We start from the raw sequence: 22244 nt of genomic DNA on the forward strand, positions 1-22244 counted from the left end.
AAACATTTCTCCAAAATTGAAAATAGATTGGGGCAAATGCACAAGCAGTAAATGTCATGCATCTGTTTCACACTGCTTCCATGGAGAGCACATCCCTTTTAGAAATACTTGCCCCAGTCAGCATGGGCAATCCACACGTGGAAACAAATGTTGGTGCGTGCCAACTGTTCTCACAGCAATCATTACCTGTGTGAGGTGTGGGTGATTGACTCCAGAGCTTCACATCCCCCACTCCTAACAAGGTGAGAAACATTGGCAGGACTTGACAGTGCTGATCATCTGTGCAGCGGGGGAACTCCTGGCTCACAGCGGCAGCCAGCCGTAAAACATCCTGGTGTGCGGGAGGCTCACTGGATGAAGGCATTGTCTTTGAATTAAAGACTGCCTGTTCTTTAAAAATCAAGAGAATTGCTACAAAGTCTAGGTAACAAAAATATGTTTATTTCTCCTGCATAAATATTCTGATTTGTTAATTTAGCAGAATATTAACACAGTAAATAATTTAAGTGTGTGAATGCGTATGTGTGTGTAAACAGGATTTTAATGTGACACTTAAATATGGTAGAATTGCTGGAAGAAATGCTATGGTTTTGAAATATTTTAATAAATGTGAAAAAATATTGAAAGTCCCATTAAACTCAACAGGTCTTGCTTCTTAGCAGACATGCAGAGCTTTGCACTAAGTCTTCAAAGCACTGCACATACATTATCTCAGTCATCAGGGAGCCTAAATGCTCTAAATGTAACTCCTGTCTCTCCTTTCATCACCTTCATTCATCTCTTGTGCAAGGGATTTGACAACCCTGTGCTCTCAGCTACAGTACCTGAGGGGCCCACAGAACTGTGTCCTCTTGTCCAAGCCATTTCGGAGGAGTTGCTTCATCCATGAGCATGATTTAGAAACACGGAAAATGTAGCAACACAGAGGAAAAGAGGGCACAGGAAGTAAGTGGTGGACTGCTTGGTGAGGTTACCCCACCATCTCTCATTTCATCTGCTGCAGTAGAGAGTTAGAGACCAATCTATGTACAATTTTTTTCTAAGGCCTTTCATTAACTCCCCCACTCCACCCAGATGTTTCAGTTTGTTGTCCTCTGAGCTGTCTGGATAAATAACTTGCTAGAAGCCTTGGACCTGCAGATTAAAATATTCACTGATACTCAACAAATGTGTTTTGCTAAAGCTGGGAGAATGAACTGATTCCTCACAACAATTCAAATGTCAATTATGAACCAATTATATATGGTGATTTTGAAGTACGGTTGCCTCTGTGAAGGGGACTAACAACCTCGTATTAAACTAAATGCATCTTTTAATCCATGTAATGTGATCAAAGGGACTTTCCAAATTAAAATATATGTGCTATTTAATCAAAACAAATTGTTACTTTTATTAAAGATATTGAAAATTACCTGCAATTGAAATGCAACATATACATATTTAATTGATTCATTAATTGAAAGACTCAAACCAGTTAAAAAAAAGGCACGATTTAAAAGATAAACGATCAACTCTTCAAGTTTATTTTTATATATACATGTACATACTTTAGAGATTTACTGAAGAGAATAACTTTAAACTGTTAATACTACTTGAGATTGTTCCTTTTTATCACAAACTCCAGTTCTGGGTTGACTGATCTACAAGCTAAGCCAAGAGTATTAAGCAGGTTTTATCGTATTGCTTTTCAATCGGCTTACGTGCACATCAATCCTGAATACATTTACTTGGAAGTAAATCCATTGCTCATAGTCAAAGAGCTCAGTATAACAAATCCACTTTACTTGCTATAGCACAGCTGCATATTGGGGCCATCAGCAGCCCCCTCTTTTTGTGTTTAGGCTGGGTTCAGAAGGCAATACAGAGCAACACAATTACTAAGGTAGTTAGCAATAGAGTATGTGTGGCCTAGTGGTTAGAGTGTTGGACTAGGACCTGGGAGACCCAGGGTTCAAATCCCCAGTTGGCCATCTGACTTGGGCCAGTCACTGCCCCTTAGCCTAACCTACCTCACAGGGTTGTTGTGGGAATTAAATATGATGGAGGAGTGACATGTAGAAATGCATTCAACAAATCAATAACTTTTGGGGTGTCATGGCGGTTGCTTGACTGCCATGAGGCATTTTGCAACCAACCCTCCAACTGACTTAAGTGGCTCTCTCTGCTCTCCTGTGTAACCCCTTCTGGTGTTCCTTTGGCTCCAAATTTGCCAGGCCGTGGACTTTGGCCCTCCTTCCATCCCTTCAAATATGCTGCTTGTAGATACTTGCTGAAGCAGTGTTGCAACTGCCCAATCTCCCAGCCCTGCTATTTGCTCTAAGGATCCTAACATAGACAAAACATAGATAAGACTGAGAGAGAGAGAGAGAGAGAGAGAGAGAATATGAGTTATCCATACATGTAGGAACAGGGGCTGCTGATGCAACATTTGTGAGGTTCAGCTTGATTAAAGGACAAAGACTCTTCTTCAAACGGCTATCATTCTTTCTTCCCCTTTGCGGCCTGCATCTTAGGGTGGGTGGGGAAATTTGTTCCTCTTTTTTTTTTGTTGCTGTTCTTTCTGAGTGAAAAACAAACTCGCACCTTCAGCCTTACATGATATCCGGTGCTGCTGGCTTTAGAGTCAATACAGGAAGAGTGGGGAGAGCTCAACCGCTTGCTCCGTGTTCTTACAAAACCATCTACAGAGCCAGTTGACTCAATCACACTCTTCGCAAGCAAAGAAAATGGCAGATGCGGAATGTCTGAGGGACGTCGAGTGCGAGATTGAGGTAGAAGAAGGGGCCGAAGGCGAGGCACAAAGGTAAGGAAGGGCCTTGATGCATGTCTCGGCTTCAACAGGACTCATTTCGGCTTCTCGTTCTCCTCATGTCTTGTGACAGTTTCAAGATTAGCAAAGTGAAAAAAGAAAGATAGGAAAGGGGAGGGGCTTATCTAAAAAGAAATCCGTCGGTGGGAGATCTGTAGACCAGGTTTGGTGACTACTTTGGGGGAACTTATTCATGCTTCACACAGTTGAGTTTCTGAGTCATTGCTGTTCATGCAAAAAATAATAATAATGTTTTAGCGTAGAAGTGGTGAGAAGTGTGAGCTGGGATGCTCTTGTTGATGTACAGCTTCACCATGTGAATGTGCTTGGGTGTGGTAGGATGATTAAGTGCTTTGGACGCACATAAGGTGCTATGTAAATGCTGAGTATTAGGGCTAAGATTGATGTGCTGAGAGTAGATATTAAATCTTGACCTGCCTCAGCCATGTGAAAAGGTGGGAAGTCTAGCTTAAGGAGCAAAATGGGACAAGTGGGCGAGGAGTGCAGAACCCTCCCCTCATCCATGGCTTACCTCATCATAATCTATAGCAGCACCTCAAGGCATTTTGTTGCCTTAAGCATAGCCCCAATGGAAATCACCCTCTGCTGCCAAGGCCAACCATTTGAAGGTTTTGTTGCGCCATTCAGGCACCAAATGCCTACTCCCCCCCCCAAGCAGTCCACTTCACCCCACAGCATGGCAGGACCCACCCCAAAAATCTGTTCCCCTTTGATGCTGCATCCCTCTGCCTCAAGCAGGACTCTTAATACTGGGAAGCATGAAATACTTGTGGGAAAGTAGTGGGGGACAGGGGGGGGGAGCTGCAGAAACGCTAAGTTGTTGGAAGGGGAAGGGTTCTGCACTCCACAGCCAAGCACTGATGGAGCTGCTGCCATCAGGTCTAGTTTGGCCCTAATAACAATGGGGATCAGAAGATGGAAATCTGTGCATGTCAGAGCACATCTCAAGTGCCAAAGTGATGTGGCCATGCATCTCCACTCTTCCAAATGTTTCATAGATGTCCCTGACAAAAAACAGTATTGTTCAGCATTAAGTATTAACCTGAATAAAAAAAAGGTTGTATCTTCTCAGCATCAAAAAAAGGGAGCCATGTGGTGGCGGCAGGGTGGTGGAGGAGGTAAATAGCACACAGGTAAGGGGAGCAGATCAGGATTGGGACTGTGGCATGCAGAGGGGGATTTTTATTTTACAATTTCCCCTTGCACTGTGGTCTTGATGAAAGCCGCTCCTCTCCTTCAACACTGCAAGCCAGAATTCGCCCCGGAAGCAATGCTGCTGTTTGCGCCAACAGCATTGAGGGATAAAAAGGCTGTGCTTGATTCATGTTTTGCAAGGGCTAGGGGAAATGGCTTATTTCCCTTCATCATAAAAGTGAAAATCACTGCATATCAATGGAAGTCTGTTCACATGATCTGTGGGCATGCAGCCAGTTTATTCTTTAACCATGTTGGCACATCTTTCAGTTTTGATTTGGGATTGCTTTTGGTGACATGCTAATGTCATAGGCACAGACCTATGGCTCACATGTAAGGTGATATTTTTGGACAGACAGTGGAGACAGCCCTGTGCCCACAGCTGCTTTAACCTTGCTATAAAATTTTGCATGAAGGTAGACCTCTTAGAAAATTTGGAATAAGGGACAAAAATCAGCACAGAATTGTAAGCACACTCCTATAAGCCTCAGGGCAAATATTGGAAAATGCTCTTCCCCTTTGATTGATGTTTTAAATTGATGGATTTGAGTGAACAAAATAGTGGTTGAGGTCTGTTAAAGATGAATGGGTCCATGTGATCTTGAGAACATTTGCCAAAATGAAAAGTGACAACCATAATCTATTTTAAAGGTGGTGAGTAGCTCAAGGAATGAGTTATTTTAACTGCCTCTGACTTCTGCTTCTTATGTTGCATTTCGCCTCTGCATCCATGCCCACCCCTTGCATTTTGAAAATGTGATGTAGGGAATCGGTCACAGAGCCTCATTTTTGCAATCCACTTAGGAATTATCCCTGAGGAAGTCTTTGCAGGACTCAGACATGCACCTAGCCACTCCCTTGATTGCAAAGACTCAAGGCTCTTTTCTAGTCACTCACTTCCCTTCTGCACAAAATGCCAAGAAAGGATATGCAAGGATAAAAATGGCTCTTCGTTATAACCTCCTCCTCCTCCTTCTCTTTCTTGAAACTGATTCTGTGAGCAGCATATTTCCTCTTAGGGTAACCACAAGGCTTGCTTAGTGCAGTTCCTCTTTCCCCTTGAATTGTTGCTATAAAGTTTTGTTGAAGCAAATAACAATGCTCCTCAGCATACCGGTACTTGCATTTTGTCACAGGCAGCTTTACAGGAGTGTTTTTGGTTAGCCGTTTAGTTGTGTCCGACTCTTCGTGACCGTATGGACCAGAGCACGCCAGGCACTCCTGTCTTCCACTGCCTCCCACAGCTTGGTCAAACTCATGTTCGTGGCTTCAAGAACACTGTCCAACCATTCCGTCCTCTGTCGTCCCCTTCTCCTTGTGCCCTCAATCTTTCCCAACATCAGGGTCTTTTCCAGGGAGTCTTCTCTTCTCATGAGGTGGCCAAAGTATTGGAGCCTCAGCTTCAGGATCTGTCCTTCCAGTGAGCACTCAGGGCTGATTTCCTTAAGAATGGATAGGTTTGATCTTCTTGCAGTCCATGGGACTCTCAAGAGTCTCCTCCAGCACCATAATTCAAAAGCATCAATTCTTCGGCGATCAGCCTTCTTTATGGTCCAGCTCTCACTTCCATACATCACTACTGGGAAAACCATAGCTTTAACTATACGGACCTTTGTCGGCAAGGTGATGTCTCTGCTTCTTAAGATGCTTTTCTAGGTTTGTCATTGCTTTTCTCCTAAGAAGCAGGCGTCTTTTAATTTCGTGATTGCTGTCACCATCTGCAGTGATCATGGAACCCAAGAAAGTAAAATCTCTCACTGCCTCCATTTCTTCCCCTTCTATTTGCCAGGAGGTGATGGGACCAGTGGCCATGATCTTGGTTTTTTACAGGAGTAGGCAAGGATAATTTATGGAAACTCATGTGTTATATCCCTACCTCCTTCTCCCCTGGTACTATATGGGGTCATTCGTGCATGTTGATATCTCACCATGAAAAACACCAAAAACCCTTCACATTTCTCTCAGAATTTGCCTTTCCATTAGTTCCTTGATATTGCCAATTAAAAACTTTTGGGTGATGCTGCAGGAGCTCATATGATGCTGGCTACAAATGGAGTATTCAATCTGATTTGTTTTCCGGGGGAATATACGATGGTTGCGTCACACAATTTTATGCCATGCTTTCCTGTGCATTTTCCCGTGCATTTGGCCAACACAAAACACTGCAACGAAGGTGCCAGCTAGACCTCTCCAGGGATAGCATTCTATAAGCAGGGCACCACCAACCAAAAAGCCCTCACTGAAGTCACCCAGAAAAGGAGCTCTGACAAAGATCTTAAAGCCCAGCCGCATTTGTAAGGTAGACGGTCCTTTGGACAACACACTCCTAAGCGACAAAGGACTACAAAGCTTAAATTCAGCACTCTGGATTCTTCCTGAAACCAGTGGCAAGATGCATTTCCTGCAGCTGGTACCAACCTATAGCCAGCCACTTCATTTTTCACCCACTAAAGCTGGTACAATAAGAGAACATGCACATTGGGTTGACGTAAGTACAGGCCAAAATCTTACAAGGCAGGCTAGCACCTCTCTTGTTGTGAAGCTGGGAGGTACATCACTAGAAAATAGCTTCTTACAGACACAATCAACTATCCTTGCACAACCTTCAAGGTTGCCTTCCTACTCAGGCTTCTCGTTTCCAATGCGCTACAAAGCTTGGAGGCTGCCCATGTATGGTCATCGATTAAGGCAAGCTTTGCTGTGCCAGCAGGCTCCATCCCTTCCTTTGCCACGTTCATCCTCAGCTGTCCTGAATTCTCTAGATCCCTTAGAGGAGACTTGGAGAGTCCTAAGTAAGATTACAGCAATTGCTAAGAATATCCAGCACTGGAAGGAGATTGTCTGGGAAAGCTGATATCTAGTGAGGTATCTCTGGACCCCTGGAGCTGCATTCCAGAGGGTGGGGCAGAAGAGTTGCAGCTCTATGTATAACTCAAGCGTGCATGGCTGTACTAAAAACCTGGTGAAAATTCGGTGAAAAATGAGGTGCACTTGAGAGAACAAAAGGAAAAGCTGAAATACAGCTTGACTGTTGCAGTGAGACGCAAATTATGATGACAGCTTACAAGGAAACCAGTTATCAGTCCATTTAAAGAATGCAGTTTCCCACTCTTTATTTGCTTTAGATTCTCCCTTCATTTTTACTTTGTGCAGTCAAAATTCCAGTCATGTCTCGGTTAACAATTAGCATGATAGTGATTTTATAAGTGCGCGACAAGGGGATGTGGGCGCTCCTGAGAATCAGTGTAACACTCTCTGTAAAAACTATTTAGTTACAGTCACAAAAACTTTTGATCACTTTGATCAATCTTCCGGAGCTTTCCCCTGAAAGCAAAGAGAAAAGAATTCTCATTATCAAGCTTCTGAAAAACGTCTGACTTATGTAGTTCAGGTCCTTTGAGAAACACACTGAGATAAGTGTTGCTTTGTTAAGCCTGAAGTATTTCCAGAAAATTGCAACAGCACTAGACTAACAAAGGCAGGGAGATAGTAGCAACTAATGAGAATGTGAATTTAGATTCATTTCTCTTGCTTCGTTCAGACTCTGATGTGAAAGATACCTACCAAATCCAAACCTTCGTTGTTGTTGCTTTAGCAAAGGCCATCATAACTCATACAACAGTACAACGAAGTAGTGGGACACAGCTCAAAGCATCATAAAATATAGACTAATAGCATAACCCACTGTGCTATTCAATATATGTCCAATATTTTTTGCAATTAAAAAGAAAAATACTCATTACTAAAAGAAATCTGGAACAGGATTCTACTGATTTAGGATACAATACAACATTTTAAACAATAGACTTGATAGTCCCCGACAATCTGGCATTCTTCGTCCTCCTTAATAAGCAAACCTAGCAGAAACATAAGTCTCAGTGGACTTATTTTTGAGTAAACATGCATAGGCTGGTGCTGCATGTAATTTTGCATGACCTGCAGATCTTCAAGAGAGTTTCAGATGGAGATATGCAGAACATGCATATAAATCACACAGATAACCTCTTCAGTGTTGAAATGAACCATGCATGAGTATTTGTCCAAGCAATGCACTGGGTGGATTGCTTCCCAGATGAAGGTTATGAAGACAACTGAAGTTCAGGAGAAACAGTATTCTTCCATAGCTTCAGGAAAGGAGTGTGTTTTCATGAGACCTTTGTTGAAATAATCATACAATTGAAATAGAGGAGATCGAGAGGAGATATGATAGCCATCTTCAGATATCTAAAGGACCATTACATGGAAGATGGAGCAAACTTGTTTTCTCCTGCTCTGAAGGGTAGGACCCGTACCAATGGATTCCAGTTACAAGAAAGGAGATTCCAACTAAACATCAGGAAGAACTTTCTGATGGCAAGAGCTGTTTGGCAGTGCAATGGACTCTCTTGAAAGGTTGTGGACTCTCCTTCCTTAGAGGTTTTCAAACAGAGGTTGGATGGCCATCTGTCGTGGATGCTTTAGTTGAGATTTCTGCATTGTAGGGAGTTGAACTAGGTGACCCTTGGGGTCCCATTCCAACTCTACAATTCTTTGAAATGAAGTGGTGGTCATAAAAACACATACCTGATCAAGGAAATGACAGACACAAGTATATCAAGGGACCATGGCACCTAAGTTACACCAACATATCTAGAGGCAAATGGGAGAGATACCACTGGAGAGTGAGAGAGCAAAAAGAAAAGAAAAATTCATTGAGTATAATCGCAAGAAAACCTGCAGAAGAACACAGGAACATCAACACTGAACTCATTACTATTATCATTATCATTTATATGGTTTCACTGATGTACATGGAGCTTACAATCTAAATTCAAAAAAGGAGAATCCACCAAGGGAGTGGAAGGAAGAAGAGGCAGGGCATGCAGGAAGAGGATATGAGATTGTTTCAAACCACGATCTTGTCTAAAACAACTGCAAGCACTTTCCTGTATGATGTGAATGCAGAATAGTTTTGTTCAGCATATCATTTGAGTGATCTAAATTAGGTACCGATTCCCTGTTCTTCAAAGCAAAAAACATTTTCACTAAGTGGCTTACATTATCACACTGCTACAATACAATTCAAAAGCAATTTTAAAACAGGGCTACATTAAGACAAAACAGTCAAGTAGGTAGGTCTTCTGAGCACACTTGAAAGCCATGAGGAAGGGGGCTTGGCTAAAGTCCCTGGGCAGTGAGTTGTGCAGTGTCAGGGCCACCACTGAGAAGGCCCTGCTTCTGGACTCTGATAATTGCTGGCAGCGTAAGCCTCACCTCTCCCATATGTTTGTGGCCATATATGAAACAACCCAATGCTGAATGGTTCAGGTAAAATCCTAGCCACTTTCTAAACAGGAAATGACTGCTTAGTATTGAGTAGTAGAATTCTAACTGCTGGGGAACTATAGCAGGAAAGTGGTTGCAGTTTCTGCTGTGAGTACTCATATATTTGCATATTCATGTTTACCCATGGTTTGACTTAGCACAAGGGTGGGGAATCTTTGGCTCTCAAAATGTAGCCCGACTCCAACTTCCACCATCCCCAGCCAGCATGGCCAATGGTCAGGGCTGATGGGAGTTGTTCAGCAACATCTGGAGGCCAAATGTTCTCCACTCATGGCTTAGTGTTAGAGGCAAACCAGGCTGCTGTGTTTTCTTGCAGTAGCACAAGGGGGTGCAGATCATGAACATGCACACTGTAGAACAGAACTCTTTTCTGGAACAGATTGTTCCTGCTTTGATTAAACTAGACAGTCATAGCAACTACTTTCTTTAAAAAAAAACAAAAACTAGTGTGTTGGCTTTAGGAAAGTTAATAAAACAGCACAGGAGATCAGCCATATGCAGTCATATTGTGGATGTGTTTTTAAACACTCTTCCCTGTGAGAAAGCTCCATTGCACTCAGTGGAACAAACTTCTCAATTATGCATAGGATTTCGCTAGCTCTTGCACCCCAGTCTGATTTCATGTTTTGCTTCTCGGCATACATCAAATCGCCATGTGCACAACCATACAGGCTATGGTTATGCCAAAATATGTGTTTTAGAGGAATCTGCGCCATGGCTATAAATCTTTGAGACTGTTCTGTTTCACACATGGGGGGAAAAAACCATTCATTCTGCCTGAGGGACATGCACATTTTAAGCAGTCAGAAATCATACGTATTTTCTTGCTTGCCCTCAAGGGGGCAGGCTCTGCTTTGCCATTTTCTACCTCTTCACAAGCCTGCTAAAATGTTTTATTTTCTGGAGACAGTTTAGATAGGGTTGCCATATTTTAAACAGTGAAAATCTGGATTGAAAAGTTGTTGAGCTATGCCGGTTTTGAGCTATTTTTATGGGAAAGTGGCAAAAACGGCACTGCTGCAGTGGGCTGCCATACGTCTAAATTTTCCCTGATTTCCACCTGGACACTGCTGCTGACTGCAGTATTCTGGATATGTCCAGGAAAATCTGGATGTATGGCAACCCTAGAGAGCTGCTCATAGAATGGCAAGAGAACATTAAGTCCATAGAATATGAAGGCTCCTTGAATGAATGATTTATTTCAGCTTTAAGCTCATATAGGTACACATAAAAATAGACACAGCAAGACATATTTGCTTTACAATTAATAAAATAAATATAGAACTAAAAATATAATAATTACAGATAATATAAAATTAGGGAAAACGATATGGTAAGAGCTTTCAGGATTCATGTAACAATCCATTTCGCCTCTTATAGGACAGAACAGAAGTTAAGAATCTTGCCACTTGCAAGGTTACAAACGAATCAGTATCTTGCAATAATAGGGCGAGATGAGTCTCTACTGGAAGTCCAGAGAATTTTTGGACTAATGGACTCAATAGGTTTTTCCGGACAGCACTATACAGAGGGCATGTAAACACTATGTGCTGAAGGGATTCCGTCGACTGGTTTTCACAGGAACATAAAACCGAGACTCGGCCCTTAGAGAATCTGTGAAGAAGGACGTTGGATGGCTGGCAATAGAGAGGGATGATAAATAAGCTGGAACATCATGTGTGGGAGTAACGCCCATATGCCAAGGCGAACATACCCCCCCCCCCCAACATAAGATTATGTTGCAACTCTGTCTCATCCAATCTCTGACTGATAAGTTTTTTAGCTGTGGTAAGATCAAAATTTAAAGCTTCTAGGGGGGAGATTCCAAAAAGCAAAAGTTTGGCATGGATCTTGCTGGCCCAGGGACTGGTGAATTCGTCACACCATAAACATTGGGCTAGATAATAATCAGGTAATCTGTGCCAGAGTGTTAGCCAGTAGTTGAAAACCCGTTTCCACAGAAGTGTCTCTAGCGAGGGGATCTTCAGTTCCAGACGTATAGCCGCATTGCTCACACATGAGGGAAGTTTCAACAGGCGGCGTAAAAATTGATTTTGGAGGGTCTCAAGAGGGAAAAAATTTGCCAAGGCAGCCCAAAGTGGTGCAGCATAAGCGAGTATGCAAGCTATTCTTGCATTAAACACCTTCAACCCTGAAGGCATATGCAGAGCCCCATCTGTGAAATAAAACTGGAGAAGTGCGTGGGACACAGTTTTAGCCTTATTGAGGAGATATTGAATTTGTGCTTTCCATCTCAAGTTTTGTTGAAAAAATATACCTAAATATTGGAATTTGGAAACTTCTTCCACTATTGCTCCATCGAGCTTCCACTTGTATTGTTTTCGGCTTCTGAAGAAAATCATTATTTTGGATTTAGAGTGGTTGGTGGTTAACTGATTGGTTTGACAATAGGAAACAAATATCTTCTTTGCTCTATTTAGGCCAACTCGAGAATAGGAAAGAATTACTGCGTCGTCTGCATACAGAAGCAGTGGGTAGCGATAATCCGCAAGGCGGGGGGGCGTGAATATTGACGAGCGACTCGATTAGGGGTTTTCTTATATCACTTATATACAAATTAAAGAGATAGGGAGCTAGTATACAGCCTTGGCGGACTCCCTTATTTATAGGCACCGAATTCGTGAGTTCACCTGCTGGAGTTAGTCTCACTCTGGCAACTGATTCCTCATGCAATTGAATCATAAGCTATAGCAGTCTTCTGTCAATGCCCCAGGTAGCGAGTTTTACCCATAAGGTGATTCTGGGGATGTTGTCAAAAGCTGCCCTCAAGTCGATAAAGGCAGCACATAGATGGCCCCGACTAGGGGTAGAGTATTTCAGTGCAAGATGGTAAAGAATTATAGCTCCGTTGTGGAGCGATTGGGTCTAAAACCTGCTTGTTCATGACCAATTAAGTTGGACTCTTCCGACCACTGGGTCAATTTGGACAGCAGAAAGCGGGCATAGATTTTCCCTAGGATTGAAAGTAGACTGATGTTACGATAGTTCCCGGAGTTAGCGGTGGATCCTTTTTTGTGAATTGGGATAATAATAGCCTCCTTCCACGACTTGGAATGAGACCTGTGGCGTTTATAGCATCAAAAACTTTGGCCAGAATTCCAGCCCACCACTCAGGACGTGACTTAATGGCCTCCGCTGGGACCAAATTGGGACCAAATCCTTCCAGTAGCACCTTAGAGACCAACTAAGTTTGGTATTGGTATGAGCACACTTCTTCAGATACGAGGGTGGCGCTGTGGTCTAAACCACAGAGCCTAGGGCTTGCCAATCGGAAGGTCGGCAGTTTGAATCCCCGTGACGGGGTGAGCTCCTGTTGCTCAGTCCCAGCTCCTGCCAACCTAGCCAAACGGCCTCGGTCCAGTATACCTGAAGGAGCGTCTCCTCCCCCATCATTCTGCCCGGACACTGAGGTCCAGTGCCGAGGGCCTTCTGGCGGTTCCCTCGCTACGAGAAGCCAAGTCACAGGGAACCAGGCGGAGGGTCTTCTCGGCAGTGGCACCCACCCTGTGGAATGCCCTCCCACCAGAGGTCAAAGAGAACAACAACTACCAGACCTTTAGAAGGCATCTCAAGGCAGCCCTGTTTAGGGAAGCTTTTAATGTTTGATGGATTTCTGTATTTTAATATTTTGTTGGAAGCCGCCCAGAGTGGCTGGGGGAACCCGGCCAGATGGGCGGGGTATACATAAATTATTATTATTATTATTATTATTATTATTATTATTATTATTATTATTATTACCATTATTATTTCAGTTTGAAAGCACCTCAAAGTCCAAGTAGATAAATAGGTACTGTTTCCGTGCACTGCTCTGGTTCACCAGAAGTGGCTTAGTCATGCTGGCCACATGACCCGGAAGCTGTCTGTGGACAAATGCTGGCTCCCTCCGCCTATAGAGCAAGATGTGCACCGCAACTCCAGAGTTGTCCGCGACTGGACCTAATGGTCAGGGGTACCTTTACCTTTAAGGTGCTACTGGAAAGATTTTCTAAAATTTTGTTTAGAAGTTTTGAGACTGATGTTTCATATATTCAGCAAAATCCATTCAATGTTGGGGAAAACAACTAGAAGCTGAAGGCCGGCTTCCCCATTCCCAGCTCACTGCCTTCACCATAAGGCTAGGATTGTTCCCTCTGATATGCCATTCTCAGCGCCGAAGGGAAGGGGTTAACCCCATTCTTGCTTCAGATTGGAGTATATTTTCTTTGTCAATGTATCCATCTTAATGCACACCAGATGTGCAAGGCAGTTCCTTGAGCATCTTAATCCTGGGCTTCAGTAGTCGGAGTTGTCTTTCTCACAACGGGTAGGGCTGCTGGGGGCTCTCTGGAGATTTGATGCAATTAAAAGCGGGGGGGGGAGTCATGATGAGCAAAAGTCCCGTCCCCCACCTGGCCCCCTCTTCCCACACAGGAAAAAGCTGCCCCCAGCTACTAAAAGGAAAGTATCAATAAACAAACGAAAAGTCAAATCTGTTTTGTCATCTATTGACTGCATTAGGCAGCGACAAGAACCTGCCTTCACCATGCCATAATTTCTCATTTTAAAAGTAGCCACATCAGGGCCAAGAGGCATTAATTGCACCTAATCAGCACAAGGGGCATTTCATCATCATGTCAGATTGTGAAGACTGAGCATGCAGAGATCTATGGCAAGGCTGTGGTGCTATCACTCTTCATTAATTGCATCACAAATAATATTCAAGAGATGGCCGGTGCAAATTGCATAACCGCACTCCACACGGCAGAACCCATAATAGCGACAATTGCACTATCTGGAGAGCAGGCTGCATTTTCCCAGCGTTGAGATCTTGAAAATAAGTTATCTTTGTAATAGAAGCACAACCTTGAGGGGAGACGTGAGGACACAGCAAAATGAGAAACAAAATGTGCATTTCTTGCACAATAAACAGAGAGTGCTGTGGATTTGTGGTTGCTGCTAATTCTTTTTTACTCTTCTTTGGATGAATGAAGGCAAAATGCTTTAGGCACTTCAGTAGGGATTCGTGAGGAGCAGCTGCCTTATTTCTGAAGTATTTGCACACATTTTACATAAAGTTGTATTTTATACGGCTGTCGCTGTCCCCTACACACACGCACTTCAGAATCAAGGAAGTTATATGAGGATAGCCCAGTGGTGCACCTCAGTTCTTGCATCTTTAAAACATAAGTCTGGTTCATTGTGCATCTGTGTTTATGCCCATTTGTGCAAGCAGACACATGAACAGATCACAGGTTTGCCTTGGGTTTGCACCCCTCAGTATCACAGAAGCCATGTGCAATGGTGCATGTATCTCCTGCATGCGCAGCCTTTTAAAGGAAGGGTGGGCCAAGGGTAGATATCACATGTGATGTCCTGCACTCAGGGTGTGGCTCTGTGCTAGGGAGGAAGTGGGTGGGCCCCCATCCCTCAACTTTCTGGTAGTTAGAAGGACAAAGATCAGAGTGGTGTGAGCTAGAAGTTAGAAGGAGGCTGCTGGCTGGGCAGCTGAGAGACAGAGCCATGCCTGATTGCTGCTGGAATCCAAGGCTGTGGCTAGGGAAGAAGCAAGAACCTTCTTGGCCGGATGTTAATAATGTGAGCCTGTCCAACTTAGGCTCAGGTTGTGTGTGTGTGTGTGTGTGTGTGTGTGTGTGTGTAAATAAACCATATATCCTAAAGACACCACAATCTCTGCTGCCCCTCATTCCAGTGAAACTAAAACCTGGGTAAACACCAGTAACTCCTAGAATCTTGCACCGCTCAGAGATTGGGGTGGCATTTAACAGTAAAGGGGGGGCAGAATCTGTCAGCAGTTGATCACTGCAGCATCCAGAGAATTGATGGGACACTTGGCAATTTTCCAGTGCAGCATCCCAGATTCCAGTTTCCCAATGAACACTTTTATTGTTGTTGTTGTTGTTAGTAGTAGCTTAGGGTTTTATTGATCAGAAAGCATGAAACAAAAGTCCCTACAAATAACAACAGTAATTGCCTTATCCACCTTCTCACTTTTATTTTGGTTCATCTCATGTAAAAATGAAAGAAAGAAAGAAAGAAAGAAAGAAAGAAAGAAAGAAAGAAAGAAAGAAAGAAAGAAAGAAAGAAAGAAAGAAAGAAAAATTGTTCTGAGAAAATTAGCATGTCCACTGTCCACTTTCACAACATATGATCACTGTCACCAGATTCCATCACTTTGGTCCTGCCATGGGGGGGAAACATCTCTTAGGGCAGGGGTCCAAAACTGTTCTCAACCCAAGGGTCAAATTTCCCCATGGACAACTTTCCATGGGCTGCATGCCAGTGGTGGGTGGAACCAGAGTCAAAACTGTGTGCAGCAACAGCTGTGACTCTTACTCTCCCTCTTCCCCCAGCCCCCCTGCTAACCTGGGTTAAGCCATGGTTTGGCTTAGCAATATTTCTGAACCCAGACTCACAGTTCATCTGAAGTGAGACAAACCCTGAGGCCAGGCTCAGACATCATGCTACCATAAGTTAAAGTTAAACCATGGCTTAGCCAGGGAGACTAGGAGAAGAGTGAAGCTGCCATGATCTTTGTTCCAACAACCTGCATGTTTGTTCATTTGCATCAAGTCATGGTTTGTGTCAGTATATAGATGCAACAATCTGTGTGTATAAATGCTAATATCACAGAAATTTTCTGTGATCCCTAAGCTTCCAGTATGTTTTTCCGGTCTGTTTCTAAACACCCATATGTGTGATTCATTTTATAACACTCCAGACCAGGCTTCCTCAACCTCAGACCTCCAGATGTTTTTGGCCTACAACTCCCATGAAACCTAGCTAGCAGGACCAGTGGTCAGAGATGATGGGAATTGTAGTCTCAAAACATCTGGAGGGCCGAGGTTGAGGAAGCCTGCTCCAGATCATGTGGAAAATATGTTCTTTCCCCTTTGCATACATGGGATGATGAGGGAGAGAGAGAAATGGTAGCTCTTGTCCCACAGATGGGAATTTTCATTAAAGACAGAGTACAGTATGTGGTGGCTGCTCTGGATCTCTGGAGAAAAATTATAGCTTGTTGGCAAACTCTCCATAGACCTAATTTCTGACTCACTTCCAAAGGGGAATCTTGATTTCAGAAAGCACTATTTGTGGCTGTGCTGTTATATCTGCCATCAAGCGGTTCCTTCTTTTTCTAAAGAAAGAAAGAAAACAGTTTCCTATTTCCCGTATTGTACTCTTGAGGTCTTGTTGACAAGATCACTTAATATGGATTAGATAACCTTTAGCACTTTTCAAGTTCTATGCTGTTCAGCTACAATGGCTGAAACTTGGTAAAAGGGGGTGGATCTTCCCTCTACTTTTTCAGGGCATATGAGTAAAATCATTCTTAAAAACGGATGGATTCCTCTCCTCCCCCCTCTTCTACTTTTTCAGAGCACATTCATGGAATTACCGGTATTCAGTAACAAGGTATTCCACTCCTTCCTTGGAACATTTTAGAAAAGACACATGGAAAGAGTAGGCAGTCTGTCCCGTCTCACACCTGAATCACCCACAAGGAATTAACAAGGATGGATTAGGACAGGGGTAGGCAATCCAAGGCCCATGGGCCACAAGCGGTGCACGGGAGTTGTTTAACTATCCCACGAGCTGTCCCCGAACCGAGCCGAGTCCCCGCGCATTGCACTAAACCGGTGCAGCACGGCACGGGGACTCGCTCCTGCAGTGCCAGAAAGCATGTCTGTGCATGCTGAGACGCCAAAAATCACGTCTGCACATGCTGAGACGCCGAAAACTGTGTCTGTGCATATGCCAACACCGGAAATCGCAGCCGCGCGTGTGATCCGTCCCATGGAGGGATCTCCACTGGAGTAAACCAGCCCAGGCGAGGTAAACTTGCAAACCCCTGGATTAGGACATTAAGGAGGCTTGCAGCAGCTGCTTAAGAATTTACCTTGTGTTACTTGCTGTGCATCTAGCTGTCAACAACGTGATTAAGCTAAGTGTTTGCAGGGGGTTGGACTAGATGATCCTCAGGGTCCCTTCCAACCTTATGATTCTATGCTGCTCCTGTACTTTTGCCCCAATAGCGGTGGAAATTCTTGGGCTGAATGCAAGTTTGGAAGCTCCTGAGGGACACTGCCCTCACTAAAGTTACAGCAACTCCCTGGTAACCTTATGCCACCTTACTCTTACCTAACTTTGAAAAAATTGGGTCTAAAGGAATGACTCATCTACAGGACGATCTTTCGAAACTAAATCAACAGAATGACTTCTGAGGTTCAAGGACAATGTGGCCCTCCAAGTAAATAGAAGGGTTTCCTCACTCCAGCATGATAAAGATCAAACTACAGGTAGGTAGCCGTGTTGGTCTGGTGTAGTCGAAACAAAATAAAAAAATATTTTTTAAACAGAAGTCACCATATCCCCACATATAGTGAGAGGGTGGGGGGCACCACTCAAAAGGGTGGTGGGAAACAGGACTTTTTATGACCACATTTGGTCTTGCAGGAAGAATTTACGACTGTTTAGGACTACAAATTGGTCCCACAGGAAAAGCAATGGGTGAGATGGCTAAAGATAGCTTTATCATGTATAATGAGATAAGAATCCAATGTCTTTGTTTAGACCAGGTTTCTCCTGTGAGCCAATTTGCTTTGCAAACTCTTCATCATATACATGATATTGCTAGCATTACCATTTATCATATAATTAGTGAAAGCATGCTCGGTGCTGCACGGAACATGGAGCCGAACAGAACCCATGCCTCAAAAGTATGCACTCTAAAACAAGATTAGACAAGCATTTTTTTTTCTGCTGGTGGCCACATTTTCTCAGGGGGTCATCGGTCTGGGGGTGCATGTTGGCAGTGGGTGGAGCCTGACCTGATGATAAGCAGTGCCAGAGACAAAAATGCTCAGGATTAATTTATCCAGAGTAAAGGCCACTGCTTCAATTTTCACTGTGATGACCTCACGTTAAAAATCCAAATTCTGCATAGAAGAAAGTCCATTGGTTTTGATAGGGTATATTGACTATACAGAGGATTCTTGTGTTGATTTTTTTAGTACAGTACAAAAGACCATTACAGTCCCTGTTCTGGAAAGCAAGTGATAGCAATTCTTTTCTGATTTGCATATATCATATACACATAACATAGATGGCAGAAGCATACCAATCTTTCAAACTTCCGAAAGGAAAGCTTTTTCTCTCTAAAAACAGAAAAATCAGAAAAACACTATAAACATCTGTTTATTTTTTTTATCAACTAAAATGCTACCCCTTCCAACTGTTCTGAAAATACAGATAAAGAGAGGAAAACACAAAACACTTTCAAACACTTTCAAAAGCAATGTAAAATAAAAAGGAAGAAGCAAACAAGAAGGAACTCTGACCATCCCTGACCATTGACCAGCTTGGCTTAGGTGGGTGGAAGTTGAAGTTCACAACATCTGATGGGTCCACATTGACCACCTCTGATTTAGGGGACCCAAATATAACAGACCTTTATGCCTGCATGAGATAGAAGATCAAACCTATCCATTCTGAAGGAAATCAGCCCTGAGTGCTCACTGGAAGGACAGATCCTGAAGCTGAGGCTCCAACACTTTGGCCACCTCATGAGAAGAGGAGAAGACTCCCTGGAAAAGACCCTGATGTTGGGAAAGATTGAGGGCACAAGGATAAGGGGACAACAGAAGACGAGATGGTTGGACAGTGTTCTCGAAGCTACCAACATGAGTCTGACCAAACTGCGGGAGGCAGTGGAAGACAGGAGTGCCTGGCGTGTTCTGGTCCATGGGGTCACGAAGAGTCGGACACGACTGAACCACTAAACAACAAGAAGATAGAAAATCTTGCAGGGGACACTTAACATTTCAGTTAAATGAAAACAATATATTTCTAGATAAATTAAGTGTTGTGCAGATGGCAAAGCAAGGAGTGTGAATGCATGGACCACACCAAATGGCCCCAACCCTGATTGATGTGTGCTTATCTGAGCTTTTGTACAGACCGTAATAAGTACAGTCTCTTAATTCCCAACCATTGGTCTCATGCTGGCTGGGGCTGATGGCAATTGTGGTCCAAAAACTCCTGCCACATGTTAGCCGCCCCTGATCTTGATGAAAGATGGCAAGGGCAAGAATGAGGAGAAGCCTACAAAGACAGAATATTGAGGCGATGATTACTTGACTGTGAAGCAAAGACAAGGAAATGCTTTTGTTTTTCTTTAAGTGATATGAAAATTGAATATTTTGGAAATTTGAATACCCCCTCCAAATATTAACAGGACAGCTAGGAAAAACCATCAGCGAGGCAATGAGTACTGTAATAAAAACTTTAAACCATAGTGGATAGAGATTATTTTCAGTTCAATGCTGTTTGTGTTATATAAATTGACTATATCACACTCTTCCAAGAGTCCTTCTTTATAGTGTCTTTCCTCCCACCATCTGTCCTTCAAAGTCAACATCTCTCTTGTGAGAATTTTAAACATTTCATAAGGAAGAAAGGGTCTGTCAGAAATTAAATGTAACGTGTTGCTTCATCATGAGTTGGACGAAGTATCGGGAGCTTTATTCCAGAGTTCCAGAGATGGATGTTGGGCTAGGGGTGGGCATGGCAGGCAAAGTTTGATGGAGTAGAGGTTGTGGAAAGAGGAAGGAAATGTCTGAGGGGGTGAGAAATATATGCCTTGAAATCCTAATTCTCCACCTCTCATGCCTCTCTCTCAGTTCTATAGGAGAGCTGAGGGACAAACGGAATCTCATCTCACAGGCCGCACAAAGCTGTTCAGACTTGCTATGAAAATATTTACATTGTGTTTTCCTGACTGCCTGGGCAGTGGCCACAAGTATGCATTTTTCCCTTTACCTCAATTTGTCACAGACCCAAACTAAAGTCACTTGCAGTAATTTAGCCAATGCAAACTCTCAAAGGAGATTCATTTTTTTTAAAAAAAAAAATCTCCACATTAGCAAGCCTCAATGGCACCAAGACTCTTTGATAAACCTCTCCTTATCTTTCCCCCTCACCCTGCTCCTGTTTCTCTTCACATTCTCTGTGCTTTTCCAGAACTAAGGCCTAATGTGGCTGCAGAATGCAAAACTCTTTGTAGGAGGCAAGCATCTGTGCTGGGCACAGGAACACTTTGCTCCCAGCAATAGTCCAGCCTACTGCTCCATATCTGCACCCCAACAATTGCTAATTGATCAATTAAGAAATACTTTTATCCCACTATATCACAAAAATATGAAAATGGTTCCCCAAGTGAAAATTTCAAATCATAAATTTGAAGATGGAAGATCTAGCTCTTATGGAAGATGTTTCTTAAATTGCTTGCATAAGTTTGATGCCATAGAAAAGTTTTCACCAGGCATTCAAAGGTTAAAGCAGAAGTTGCCCACTGGATATCACATTAATAAATACAGAGGCTTTTAAGGGCACATCCATATTTTGTACACATGGGGACTGTTGTGGCATACACGTGAGGATTACATTCACAAAGGCAGTGGCAACAAAAGGCGCTGGAATACTAAGTAGCATTTGGAGGAGGCCATACCCAAATCATTCCAGTAGTTTGTGTCTTTTTATCATCTGGGACTAACATAACACACCTGTGTATACCTGGTCATTGCAAGATGACGCAGGGACTGCAATGGGCTTATTTCATTACCACAGTCAAAGGGGAATTCCTGAACTTTCTGGGCAGGCTCTTCACTCTCTCCTGGACAATCATCGGTTCTTAGCAATTAGAGATCAGCTTCAACCTAATGATCTCTCGGTGGTTTGCAAACATTGCTGTTCTTCCTCCTTCTTAAACATAGAAGCATGCGTGGGCAACCAGTCTTCCATTGTCCAAAGGAGCTGAGTCACTGAGTGCTCCAGGGACAACACTATGCATCCAAGTGTGAAACAAAAATCAGATTCAGGAGGACCCCACAGCTTGAGCTACAAAACCTACCTTTCTATGCTGATACAAACGTATCATATGCGTACTACAGTGTTGAGGTAGGATTCAGCTGCTGGTCTAGTCCACTTTTATACATGGGATGAAGCGGGGAAGGAGGCACCATTTTGCATCAGGCAGAAAACTCCTGCTTGGAGTCTGAAGTGGTACAATTTGTGATACCTGCACATTTAAATTTACTCCTAGATTATGTGTTTGAGGCATATATTGCTGGCACATCTGTCATGCTATACCTCACTCATACCTACTGTCTTCCTCTCCCCTTTGCTATGAACTGAGTAACCGAACTTTATTTTATTAAGCTTTTTCATTGCAAAGGATGATGTCCCTGTGTCTTTTGCGTGGAACACAATAGCTTTGTAGATACAGAGTAATCTGGTAGGATTATTGGGTATCGAGAAATGCATCTCATTGTAATGAGTTGAGATACTTTCCACTTTTGCAATCCTATGGCTATGTGAATTGTGCCCTTGGGTAGTAACAGTTTGTTTGGAACTTGCCCCCAGTACCAAGCTGTTCTGCCTGAGAATTGCAACAGTATTTGCAAACAAGTGCTATTGAAAGAATGAGGATGGGATACCGCTCTTAAAGCTCTAGTTTCATGGGGATTATCATTTAAAGCGCTCAGCCCTTTAACCTAATGCCCTAGTTAAATGAAAGGGATTGTATTTAATGGGATCCTACCCCCCTGACGATAGACACATGTAATTAGCAAATCTTTACAGCACGTCCAATCTTTAGGAAAAGATATAATTCCCAAACCTCAGTTTCTGCAAAACTTCCATAAGGGGCTGTAGATTTCAAAAGCTGAATATTCCAATATAGATGATTTCAGTGGAGAGAAAGAAAGAAAAATTTGTCCACCGTGCCAAAGGCTCTGCTGCTCTAAGTGATACAGATATTTTGAGCTTGTATGGCAGCCTTAGCTGACCTGCAACTGATCTCTTGCAAAGTATG

At 43.1% G+C, this 22244-nt stretch overlaps 1 protein-coding gene across 1 annotated transcript in view; it reads left to right on the plus strand.

Annotated features, from left to right (window-relative positions):
• The first annotated feature begins 2375 nt into the window (after positions 1-2375).
• The window catches only part of LSP1 (lymphocyte specific protein 1), a 77611-nt gene continuing 57742 nt past the window's right edge, over positions 2376-22244 (plus strand). Inside the window, exon 1 of the mRNA XM_035121504.3 lies at positions 2376-2803. Coding sequence (XP_034977395.1) covers positions 2727-2803 — 77 coding nt within the window. The 5' untranslated portion in view covers positions 2376-2726. The remainder of the gene's footprint in view (positions 2804-22244) is intronic.

The sequence above is a fragment of the Zootoca vivipara genome, chromosome 1, assembly GCF_965207765.1.
Source record: "Zootoca vivipara chromosome 1, rZooViv2.hap1.1, whole genome shotgun sequence".
Lineage (NCBI taxonomy): Eukaryota > Metazoa > Chordata > Lepidosauria > Squamata > Lacertidae > Zootoca > Zootoca vivipara.